The 12,044-nt window shown below is 37.9% G+C and overlaps 1 protein-coding gene across 1 annotated transcript in view; it reads right to left on the bottom strand.

Moving 5' to 3' along the window:
* Window positions 1-359: 359 nt before the first annotated feature.
* The window catches only part of lrch3 (leucine-rich repeats and calponin homology (CH) domain containing 3), a 32,853-nt gene continuing 21,168 nt past the window's right edge, over window positions 360-12,044 (bottom strand). Inside the window, 16 exon segments of the mRNA XM_056265877.1 lie at window positions 360-666; window positions 969-1,046; window positions 1,157-1,294; window positions 2,140-2,240; window positions 3,697-3,810; window positions 3,929-3,962; window positions 4,437-4,448; window positions 4,450-4,509; window positions 5,150-5,230; window positions 6,020-6,067; window positions 9,993-10,130; window positions 10,209-10,254; window positions 10,559-10,635; window positions 10,717-10,862; window positions 10,989-11,109; window positions 11,236-11,329. Coding sequence (XP_056121852.1) covers window positions 469-666; window positions 969-1,046; window positions 1,157-1,294; window positions 2,140-2,240; window positions 3,697-3,810; window positions 3,929-3,962; window positions 4,437-4,448; window positions 4,450-4,509; window positions 5,150-5,230; window positions 6,020-6,067; window positions 9,993-10,130; window positions 10,209-10,254; window positions 10,559-10,635; window positions 10,717-10,862; window positions 10,989-11,109; window positions 11,236-11,329 — 1,486 coding nt within the window. The 3' untranslated portion in view covers window positions 360-468.

The raw sequence follows: 12,044 nt of genomic DNA, 5'->3' as shown, positions 1-12,044 counted from the left end.
CTTTAAAATTGTAATACTCTTAATATTGTAACAATATTACTGTATATTCGATCAAATAAATGCAGCCTTGGTGAGCATAAGAGACTTATTTCAAAAACATTTAAAAAATCTTACCGACCTCAATCTTTTGAACGGTAATTTAATGTCTTTAAAGAAAATTGCACATGCAAATATTTAGCATAAATCACAATTATTTCCAGTCCATGTAATAGGCTACCATTCAATCCATTTGAACCACCTTATGAGCACGCTTTACTGCAATTCGCATGAATGTTATTTTAAAGCTTGCCTGAGCGAGCAACATTACACAAAGGGGTCAGACAGAGCTTAGCAAAATATCAATGATGTGCACTAGATAGAACACTATAAACGTGTGCATAAACACTGGCTATCGTGTAAATCTGCTCATTTGCGCACAAAAAACAACAATTGACTGTTTTAGTGCAGTGATCAATATGGAAGTGTCATTTAACAGCTTGGCACCAGGTGGCAGTAGAGAACACATAGCAGCGACATGATTGACAGGTAGAAAAGGGCGAATCCAGCCAGCTGGGAAGATGGGGCGGAGCGAAGAGGAGGCGGTGCCAGGGAGAGCAAGGCCTCAACCAGCCTGAACACACAAACAACCTCCCCTTTCAGCACGTCGCCCGCCGAACACAAACTATCCTGCCCGCAGGGAGGAAGATGAACATGAGTGTTCAAATAAAACACAATGAGTGGTTGATGTGAGATGGTTTTAAATTGGAAGGGCATTGGGGGAGAGAGAGAGAGAAAGAGTTAGTGGTATTAGCTCGTAAACTTCTAGAGCATTAGAGGAAACAGCAAAAGATGTTAAAAGCCAGTTAGTTTTGAAGAAAACATTAAACGTCATGTGTTTGAGAAGCTATTTCTTAATTAGATTTTTAAAGATTAAAAACTCTTTTTCCATGAAAAAGGAAATAGCTTGAAGTGTAGGAGACCAAGTCTACCTGAGGAACTCCGATTCTGCGGCACGCCTCTAGGAAGTTCTCCACATTTCGTCGACACTTGGCCATTGTCAGTTTGGGCTGGAAAGAAAAAGAAAAGATGAAACTATGTATTCCTATGCGCAAACACAAACATACACAAAAACGTATAAAGTAAGTTATGAGCAAAATAAAGCCCAAAAGTCACTCACCACTGCCGGTGAGGGTACGTGGATGCTCGGTATGGATCGGGGACGTACGTGGTTGGCCAGATGGCACAACACGACCCCGTCAGTCAAAGCTGCCCCAAGATCAGTGGGTAAAGACACCTTGAGTCGACACTCAATATTCTACATGAAGGATGACAAATTAGACTTACAGCAGGACAACACTTTTATTTTGTTTTGTAATATTTTGATTTGAGTTATATATGCTTAAAGGTGGGGTATGTGATTTTCTTTTTGGACCATTTTTTTCAAAATCACTTGAAATCCTATTCCTAACCCACTTACAGCCACTGAGTTAGAAGCACTGAAATGAAAATTAAGCAATTTAATCATCTGTGGAACGGGCAGGACTCGAAAAACTCCAGCCAATCATTTCCAAGACCACCTAGAATCATTGGACTGTAAGTGCGTCAATCAAACGGTCGTACCATCCCCCCATCGCGCGCGTGTCCCCTTCGTGCGCATACTCAAAGCTCGTGACCCAGTTACAGTAAGTACAAGTCGCCCCGATACAGAGAGACAGAGAGAGAGAGAGAGAGAGAGAGAGAGAGAGAGAGAGAGAGAGAGAGAGAGAGAGAGAGAGAGAGAGAGAGAGAGAGAGAGAGAGAGAGAGAGAGAGAGAGAAAGTGCAATCTCGCGCATCTGAGTTTTGCAGATGCATGATTGCGCATCCATGTTCTTCGAATGGGTGGAGTCAGGGCCAGCGTTGGAGGAAAGAAAGTAGGACCTTTTGAGTTGTGTATTTTCAAAATCTGCCAGCCGTTTTGCAAATCCCATACCCTACCTTTAACAGGACAGCATAATACAATATAAATGAGTTTAATATTTTTATATATATATATATATATATATATATATATATATATATTCACAGTTCACACACATGCATACATATATGAAACAATAGATACATAAATAATGGATAACAAGAAGAGGAGGGTACTACTAAGGCAGTTTGCTTGACGCACCCTTCTCAGCTGCTCTATCAGTAGCGCCTCCTCTCCCGTTGGGGCTGGACTCTGTGTGGGAGTGGCTTCCACTGGCTCCTCCTTCTGTGCACCTGATTCTCCTGCAAAATGGTCACACATGCCATACGTAGAAATGCGTCACTGCGTAATTACATGAGCAAGTTCTAATTAGGAACGATGATTGACGTGTCATTTGATTGACTTGTAAAAGAGCACAACAGTGACTGCCTACTTCAGTGAAATTTTCATATTTAAATACTATTATAGTATTTATTCAGATTTTAAAATAGCTTTAATTTTTTTTTTCATTTTTAATTTTAGTATTGTAATTAAAAAATAAATTCTATTTTTATTTAATTTACATTTCTTTCAGTTTAAGTCATTTTAGTACTTCAACTTATTTTCAGTTAGTTGCCAATGCAACATTTCTAATTTTTATTTTAAAGTTGGTCATCTAATATTTATATTTTATTTCAGCTTTTTTAAATTAAAGACAACACTGCCACCTTTTCAGTGATTTTCATATTTTCTCCATAAGCATTTCAGAAAATCCTTTACTGCAGAGTTCAAGACAAACCATCCAGCTCTGAGATGAACTATATCACCACATGTGATTCAAAGCACAATTTTTTTTAAATGAAAATAAACATTAAGGCGGCAAAGGTACAACACTGTGCACTTAAATTCTTTCATGAGAGTTAGGAAACAACGATACCAAATGATTAAACATTAATATACAAAACTACTGACTACAAGTAATTGATAAAACACATTTTGTTCAGAGGTTTATTACAAAATATTCAAATATTTAGGCTGACACTGATTTTTGCACTTAATTTACACCAGGGGCTTTTGCACCGGAGGAACCTTTTCATAGTACCCCCAGAACTACTAGAACTTTTTGGCGTGTGTTTGGACCGCAGGAACTGGGAACGATTTCAGTTCTAGGAACGCCTTTTGGGGGAACTAAATTAACTTTCTTTTTGAAAGAAAGTAATACTTTTTATTCAGCAAGGAAGCATTAAATTGATCATAAATGACAGAAAAGACATTTATAATGTTATAAAAAAAATATTATATTTCAAATAAATGCTGTTCTTTTGAACTTTCTATTCATCAAATGATCCTGAAATAAAAATGTATCATGGTTTCCACAATATTAAGCAGTACAACAGTTTTTTTTAAATATTAATTAATAATAAATGTTTTTTTTTAGCAGCAAATCAGCATATTAGAATGATTTCTGAAGGATCATGTGACACTGAAGACTGGAGTAATGATGCTGAAAATTCAGCTTTGCATCACAGGAATAAATTACATTTTAAAATATATCAAAATAGAAAACAGTTATTTTATATTGTAATAATATTTCACAATATTACTGTTTTTGCTGTATTTTTGATCAAATAAATGCAGCCTTGGTGAGCAGTAGAGACTTTTAAAAAACTAATCTTACCGACCCCCAAACTTTTGAACGGTACCATATATGAATCATGATTAATCATGACATCACAAATTTCCCACAAAGAAGCAATGAGCTGCATAAGGTAAACAAACCTTTTTTTTTCTCCTCTCGCTGACTCAGGCGGAACAAGTAACTCTCAGGTCGCTGGTTGAGGCCGCGGGAGGGGGACGGGGCAGCGGGGCTGGGGTAAGTGGGTGACTGGAGGGCTGCAAGACAAGCAAAACATTGTCAAAAAGGGATGTGGGGCAAAGAATTAAAATAAATAAAAAACAGCAGTAAGGAAAGAGAGAATGAGAGGAGTTCATGATTTAAACGAATACATACCAGTGGGTGACAGGGAGGCATAATCTTCACCTTGCTACCGAAGACAGGAGTTCAATTGGAGAGAAAATAAGAAGTGAAAAAGGTCAAATGAGTTGAAATATCAGATAATGAACACTGTATCTGTGGCATGCGCTTTAAAGTGAACTCTAGGTGTGAATCTCAAAAAGAAATAAGTAGCCAATATCTCTTGGCAGTTTTTGTAAGATTCGCCCACAGGTGAACTCACTTTATATAACGTTTTTAATGTGAGAACTTCCAAACCCTAAATAAATATGTACATGAATCAGCTGAAATCCTAAACATGCAGGACGTGACAGGTTTCCAGCATAATTTCCTCAATGAAACTTGTCATATTCATTCTGCCTGGATATGACAGGGTGTTAGATCTGAGTGCAACCACAATATCTCTGTGTAGTGAATTTTTGAGAGTAAAATTTTCAAGAAACATCCACAGTCAGCTTATTTGCATCTAGAGGCCGATCTTCTCCAGGCTCTTGCGGTTCAGTACCTGCGGCGTACAGGAGGGGGGCGACGGATAAAGCGGGAGACACACACCCATCCAGCGGCACAGCAGAGAGAGACTAGCCAACCACAAAGAAATGAGGAGAGGATAGAAATGAAACGAAAGGAGAGAATAATAAAGGACGAACGTAGAAATAAATAGAAGGTTTGAGAAAGTGTAAGTGTTTTGGAAGCGTCAGATTTCATTGTTTATTACTGAAAATACTGCAGGGAACATATCATGAAGAGGAAATATTACAGCAGTAATGCCTTAAATAAGGTTTAATTTATTCAAAAAATGCTGAATGTTTTCTTGAAGGAGTCAGCTTTATAAAAATATAATAAATAAATATGAACACATTAATATAAATTAATATTAACGTTTAATACATGTTTTGAGAGTAAAATGGTCAAGAAACAGCCACAATAAGCTTATTTGCATCTACAGAAATAAAATAATGGAGGCAGATCATCTGCAGGCTCCAAACAAGCAATTAAATATTATTTATTATATATTATTTAAAATGTACTAATGAAACTGAGAAGTTTTGCAACATGCAACAGTTAAATACAAATATTTCAGGGTTCATTCATTTCCCTAACCCTAATTGTAATCAATACTAATTGTGATGCTTGATTTAGCATAAGTTGTTTTTGTTAGTTGTGTTTGCTAAGTCCCCATTTTGACAGCAGATAAACGTGTCTGTGTGTCTCCTTCACCTGTTTGTGAGGGTCTGGCCTCTTCTTTATAGTGTTGGTATCTGTGTCTATCTCAAATATCAATAGAGGCTCAAACTCACTCTGACAAAGACAGAACCAACATATGAGAGAGAGAGAGAGATGAGAGAGAGAGAGAGAGAGAGAGAGAGAGAGAGAGAGAGAGAGAGAGAGAAGAGAGAGAGAGGAGAGAGAGAGAGAGAGAGGAGAGAGGAGAGAGAGAGAGAGAGAGAGAGAGAGAGAGAGTGAGAGAGAGAGAGAGGAAAGTAAAGGGACAGACAGGGAAGCAAAAAGAAGCAGGGCAAGCGTATTAAAGATGCACACTAGGAAAAGCATCTAATATTAAAGGTGCAATCAGTAAGTAAATAATCAGTATTTATCAGTAAGTAAGTAATCAGTAAGTAAGTGCCAATAACTATCAAATACAAGATATAATGTGATTACTATATATATAAAATGTGATTCATTTTTTTATGGGTAAAACTTATTAAACTAATTACTGAGTGCACCTTCAAAACATGTTAGCAGTTCAAACTGATCAGAAAAGCAGCTTTAAATGGAAATAACCTTAAATCGTGTTAATACATTATGCTAAGTTCTAAAGACATACTGACATTTGTTAAGGGAACGAGAACACACAGTGAGAAAGGAGATGGAGGATGGTGCATGATCCGAGCTGATTGGCTCTTACCATGAAGAGGGCGGAGTCATCGGTGTGAGTGGACCGTCGGGAGGGGTACAGACTCTGGGGTGGGACAGTAATGCATATGACTACAGACTCTCTCTCTCACACACACACACACACACACACACACACACTGATGGTGATGGATAGGGAGGAAGTGAATGTGCAAATCTGAGGATAAGACTCACCTCACTGTCTGTTGGACTGAGCTTCGTAGGGCTCGGAGTTGATTTATGCTGAAAGTACAAAGACAGAAAATTGTCTTCCCATCATGGTGGCATGGTGCATAATTTGGGTGTTTTCAACTGGGATTTGGATGCTTCAGATCATTTCACCCATCAGAGCATCTCCATGTATCTCAATGTTAATGTTTCTTTTTCAAATCCAACATTATTTGATATTATTGCTGCAACTTTTATTATACTAATATTGAATTGTGTTGACTACTGGAAAATTTTTAGCAGCCCTAAAACAGTATTTAATAGCTATAGATTGCTGCAGGGATGATGTATTTTTGTTCAAAAAGTTTTGTTTTAGGCTTATAAAATTTTGCAAATAGTATTTTCCTTGGCCAAAACTTGGAAACGAGTTCCATCGCCCTGAAGTCAATGGGTTTTTTGAATGCCTGTGAAATAAGGTCTGTGGTTGTCTCAAAGACGTTTGGATGTGTTGTTTGGTGTTCTTTTTCTCTGCAGCTCACGGTTTTTACTTTCACTTTGCTGATTGGTTCCCGCTGTTGTTAATCATCCGAGAGGGGAAGTTGAGCGTGCTGACGTCAAATGGTGATTTGTGAATGTTTCGCCACCGGAAGCCAGGGAAACTATAAAAAGGACACCTCAACGCAGAAATAGAGACTTGCTTTCATATAGACTTGAGCTGTGACTGTGCACTCTGTGTTTGTTTTGTCAGTGTGTTTCTGTAACCATGTGAACCAACATTATCTTGGTACCCTATTTTGGTACCTTCATTCTTGTGTTGTTGAAAGCATTATCATTGTGCTTGTGCTGGATGGAGGAAAAGGGACAGGCAAGTAATGTCATGTGACATATTTCTGTATAAATACACCAGGTAAGGGACATGCGCCACCTGCTGTATTTTTGGTTTGGTAGTTAGTGTATGGTAGATACGACATCTTGGACGTTGAAGATTTTTCGTTCTACCTTTTCTTTTTTAATAGACCGGTTAAGTTAAAACGGGCTAAAAAGATTTTGTTTTATTTTGTTGTTTTTTTTGCTTTGGCACTGTCCAGTTCCTTTTGTCCTCCCCAGACTCTGTGTATTTGAATTATTATAATAATAATGTGTATAGATATTTTCATTTTAAATATTTTCTTTTAAATAATTCTTTTCTTTAATCTTCTCCACATTTTGTTGATCATAGCACTCAGAAATAACATTTCACCTGCTCTGCCTTTCCCCCTCTCCCAGTGTTTTAATAATAGATATTGCCAAACAGTTAATGTTGCCCTTCCCACTCCCTAGACCTTCAAAGCCAGGGAAAAGTCGTAAGTTACAGTGGTCAACACAAGCTCAAGATATTTTCACGTTTTACTCTACAGCATAAAATACATCAGTAAAACCTTCTTATGATTTCTTTTAAAGCTGGTCTTGAAAAAGCGGTTGCTAACATGTTGCTAAATGTGACTACAGAGGTTGTCTGGGACATTAAACATCACGTTGAACTGCCTTCACAGCCTCATTGTGTTTATACGACTGCTTTTGCAAACCATTTAAACTCAAACTTTCAGGGAAAATGTTTTTAAATGAAGACTGAAAGTTGTCAGAAACTTTTAGGGTTAGTTCACTCAAAAATGAAAAATGTCCCTCCATTGACAGTACACACAACTACCTTTGTCACTTCAAAAAAGTTCATATTAAAGAGATTGTTAAACTAATCCATTATGGATTGAGAGGTTTAGTCCAAATTTTAAGAAAAGATTGATCGCTTCATATGATTGAATTTAGGTAGGGGTGCTCCGATCAGGATATTTGGGGCCGATCACCGATCGCCGATTACTGGAAGCTGTACCACCCGATACCGATAACCGATTACAGGGTCTATTTGAAGACTTCTTTTTATCATGTAGCATTACTTATTAAACTATATTTAACAACAATGTACATTAAGTATTACATTTAAGAGAAGACAATGCATAATGAATTGACACCTGTGTATTTATTTGCAAGCAACATGTATTAACATAGCAGCTTGGTTATTGGGAGCAGCTTAGGGCTTGACATACAACTTTCCTGTAGAATATAAAATAAACTTAATAAAAGACAGAACATCTGAGTCTTTAAATTTAGCTTTAGACTACTTTAAACTAAAAACAGCAACAAAAAAGGCTATAGCCAAAATAATGTTTTGAGTCAGTCAGCCATCAGTTTTTCTAATACACTTAAAGGACCACAGGTAGTAAAGTGCACAACAACAAAAAACAAAACAAAACAAAAACTAACAACTTCCATATCTGTATCTATAACTTGGCTTTTTTCTGGGATGCTTAGTCAGATTTTGTAGGCATTTAGAGAGGAAGAGAGAGGTAGAGAAACCTTTTGTGTGTGTGTGTGTGTGTGTGTGTGTGTGTGTGTGTGTGTGTGTGTGTGTGTGTGTGTGTGTGTGTGTGTGTGTGTGTGTGTGTGTGTGTGTGAAGAACCCTTGCAAAATTATTTTAAACAGATTAAGAAAGCCACCACTGGTCACATCTATGGTTAGATTGATTTTTTTTTTAGATCCAGTGAAGTCTGTCCCACCATGTACCTAATATAAATAAATAAAACATCTTCAGTTAACTAGCAGATCATTAATTTAGTTCGCTATTAAATAAGAAATCTAGCGCTATGTGTTTTTGAACTCAAGGTGCGCGCTCGTTGCCGCGGCGATCAGTTGCATGGATACAGTGCTCTGTGCCTCGCGCAGTCTTCACTCGGACGCGCGCTTCAATCTATCGCTGTTGCGGACTCTATTCATTCCGGTGTAATCACAAAATAAAACACTAAAGTATCCTTGCTTGATATAACTGTAACCGCTGATGAACATATTCAGTTTTGATGAGAGAAAAAAATATGTACGAGTGATTTGACGGACGCACGGGGGGTGGGCGGTGGGGGTTGGATACATTTTTGTCATTGGTTGTTGCGTTAAATCTTACTCAGATACAATAGTGCTATTTTCTGATTGGCTATTGTGTAGCTCGACTAACAACACCAGAGGAAACGCGCTTGATGCATGCCGGTTCCACAGTGAGAGCGGCGCGGCCAGAGTTTTGGCCGCTGCGGCATATTAAATATATTACAAATAGTTTTTCAGCGTGAGAAATACAATGTGTGGCGGGAGAGCGTGACAAAAGACCGAAATGAGTGACTGTCACGCTCAATGCTTGACACTTGAGAGCCCTGTTGTAGAATTGCCAGACCGGTGAAGCCATTTTTACCAGGCGTAAAAAAAATTGTCTCGCGAGTTTTGCGTCATCTGATCGGCTTTTCTGGATCGGCCTTTATAGAGACCGCCGATCACACATCCCAAAGCAATTATCGGCCGATTATGATCGGCGACCGATCAATCGGAGCACCCTTAAATTTAGGCTTTTCTTCACATATAAACATTGATCAGCGAACATAAACAGAAGCTCAACTGTACTTGCTTGACGCGTGACAACAAACCTCATTGGTTCTTGTGGAAGCTCAAACGTGCTGCATAACACACAAGAATGAACCTCAATGTTTGAATGAACCTTAGTTCAAACATTTTTGTTTTGAAGTTGAGAGAAAGTCTTACGGGTTTGGAATAACGTGAGGGTGAGTAAATTATGACACAATTTTTGGGTGAGCTAACCCAAAGTTGTGTAGTTCATTTATAGACTACCTTTAACTTTTTACTTCTGGCGATTGTATTTAGACTTAAATTCATAATCATAATGTGTTCACTTGTGATTATCATGATGAATAAAACTTGTTTGTCACAGACCTTATTTATTGCAATAATCCAAAAGCCAATGGCAAAATCCTATTGGGATTTTGTCGAGGAAACCAGGATGATGCTAAATGACAACCTACAAAAATGTGTCTTCACTGCAGCCCTCTATTTGGCAAATACAATTATAGCAAATTGCGTGTGTGTGTGTGTGTGTGTGTGTGTGTGTGTGTGTGTGTGCACGAGTACCTTAGTGTAATTCATAACGGCATCTCTTTGCACTGATCTTTTCTGTCTCTCTTCCTCGTACCGCTGTGCCGCCAGCTGAGCTTCTCGTCTCACTTTCTCCACACCGCCACCAGAACCTGACGCCACACCAGCAGACCGCTGATAGACAGAACCAGAGTGAAACCACTATGTTTTGATTTACTGCATCATGAGGCATGTATATACAGCGAGTCTTACCTGGTTATGAGCGTATGAAGACGTGACCGCTGTATCTGAACCACCGCTGAAGAGAGAACAACAACTGTTAGTGACAACACAGATGACTATTCTTTTTATTTTAGTTTTTATATTTTATTTTATGTACTTTTTGCCCCTTTTATGTTACTTTTCCTTTCAGTATAATTAGTGTGTATAACTGTTTTTTTGCCTAACTTTTTATGTTATTTGTATTATATGATTACATGTACACAACTTATTTAATATTATAATTTATTTTATAGTATTATATATAAAATTGTATACATGTAATCATTTAATACAAATATATATATATATATATTGTTATGACAGTGTAATTTGTTCAGTACCGGTTATTTAAGGAGTTTTGACGTCTTGGGTCATCAGTTCTTAAGTCTCTGGATGGGCTGGTCTTCACAGGTGAACCCTAGAAACAAGTTAAAGCTATCATAAACCCTGGGGTAACTAACAACCAAATCAGAATCAGCCATTAAATACTAATACGCACCTCTCTGGTGATTCGTCTTTCAATGTAGGCCATAAACTGAGAGCTGAGGCTGACTGGCTCCGCCCTTCTGCGGCTCCGCCCATCCTCCTCATCATCATCCCCTGTACAGCTGTCAATGAAGTCTATCTGTTCAAGCTCTGCGTCCACTACAGAGAGGGACAAAAAGTGCTTAAAATACACTTAACCATGGTCAAAATAATTGTAATACACAGCTTCTCGTGGCTTATCATTAGAGTTTAGAGTCCATTTCATAAATGTAAATGTCATCTCACTAGTGCCATTGGTCACGTGAGACCCCGTCCGATGATCCTCGCGTTCTCGTTCTCGTCTCTGTCTTTGCTCTTTGGTGATTTCTGCCACTCTCAAAGGCAAGTCTGACAACTCGTCTGAAGGCTTTAATAAGGGATAGATGGGGGGAAAAGGCAAAACAGATTTAATTAAAAAATAAAATAAAATGAGCAATACATAATGGAGTTGGATAGATTGGATTCTTGATTGAGTGACCTGAAAAGCACTTGCCTCATTTCCTGACCACCTCTTGTCTCCGCTGTCCACACTGTTAAACCCAGAGTCCAGAGCTCCATATGGCCGACCAGAATACAAATCCTCTACACTGAGAGGAGACAGACCAGAGACAACATCATATCATCATATTGCTTCATGAGGAACAAACGCATAGAAATAGTCTACTAAATGTCTGAAATAACTTTAATAAGCAACTCATTTCTAACACACATATCACCCTACAAGAGATAAAATAAAGTAAACATTTCACAATATTTGACAATTTCTGTAGACAATGTGAGTGGTGTTTACCAGGGAGTTGCTTAAGTGGTTTTTAAACACGGCCCAAATGAAAGAAGCCCACTCTCTAATCTCTGTGAACTTTGTTTTCTAGGCTTGAAATAAAAGCCTTGAGTCCTTCTTTCAGTCCAAGTCTGTTTGGTTTTGTTTTATTATTTAAATTCCAAAAAGCAAAAAATAATCTGATAGTTGTGGGTGGTTTCTTAATGGCCCAAATCAAAGAAGCCTATTCTAAAGTCTCTGTGATCTTCTGGTGTCTAGATATGGCTTGGGTCCCTCCTTTAGTGGAAGTCTATGAGATTTTTTTTTTCCTTTTATTTTATTTTATATTTTTATATTTGACTTTTATTGCAACAGAGCAAACAATTGTCTGATTACTCAAAAAAAATAAAAATAACCTCAGACCTCTTCTCAACAAAATTAGCAATCGTATCTGGTGTTTCTGCAATCTCTCCTCTTTTCATACCTTCATTACAATCATTACAATCTTTCATTCAGTCTCTGTCTTTTCCTTCCCCTCCCTT

This window comes from Rhinichthys klamathensis, unplaced genomic scaffold (genome assembly GCF_029890125.1).
Source record: "Rhinichthys klamathensis goyatoka isolate OS25496 unplaced genomic scaffold, OSU_Roscu_1.1 h1tg000242l_1, whole genome shotgun sequence".
NCBI classification, from domain to species: Eukaryota; Metazoa; Chordata; class Actinopteri; order Cypriniformes; family Leuciscidae; genus Rhinichthys; species Rhinichthys klamathensis.
The sequence above is the reverse complement of the archived record's forward strand: the minus strand, read 5'-3'. Positions and strand labels throughout refer to the sequence as shown.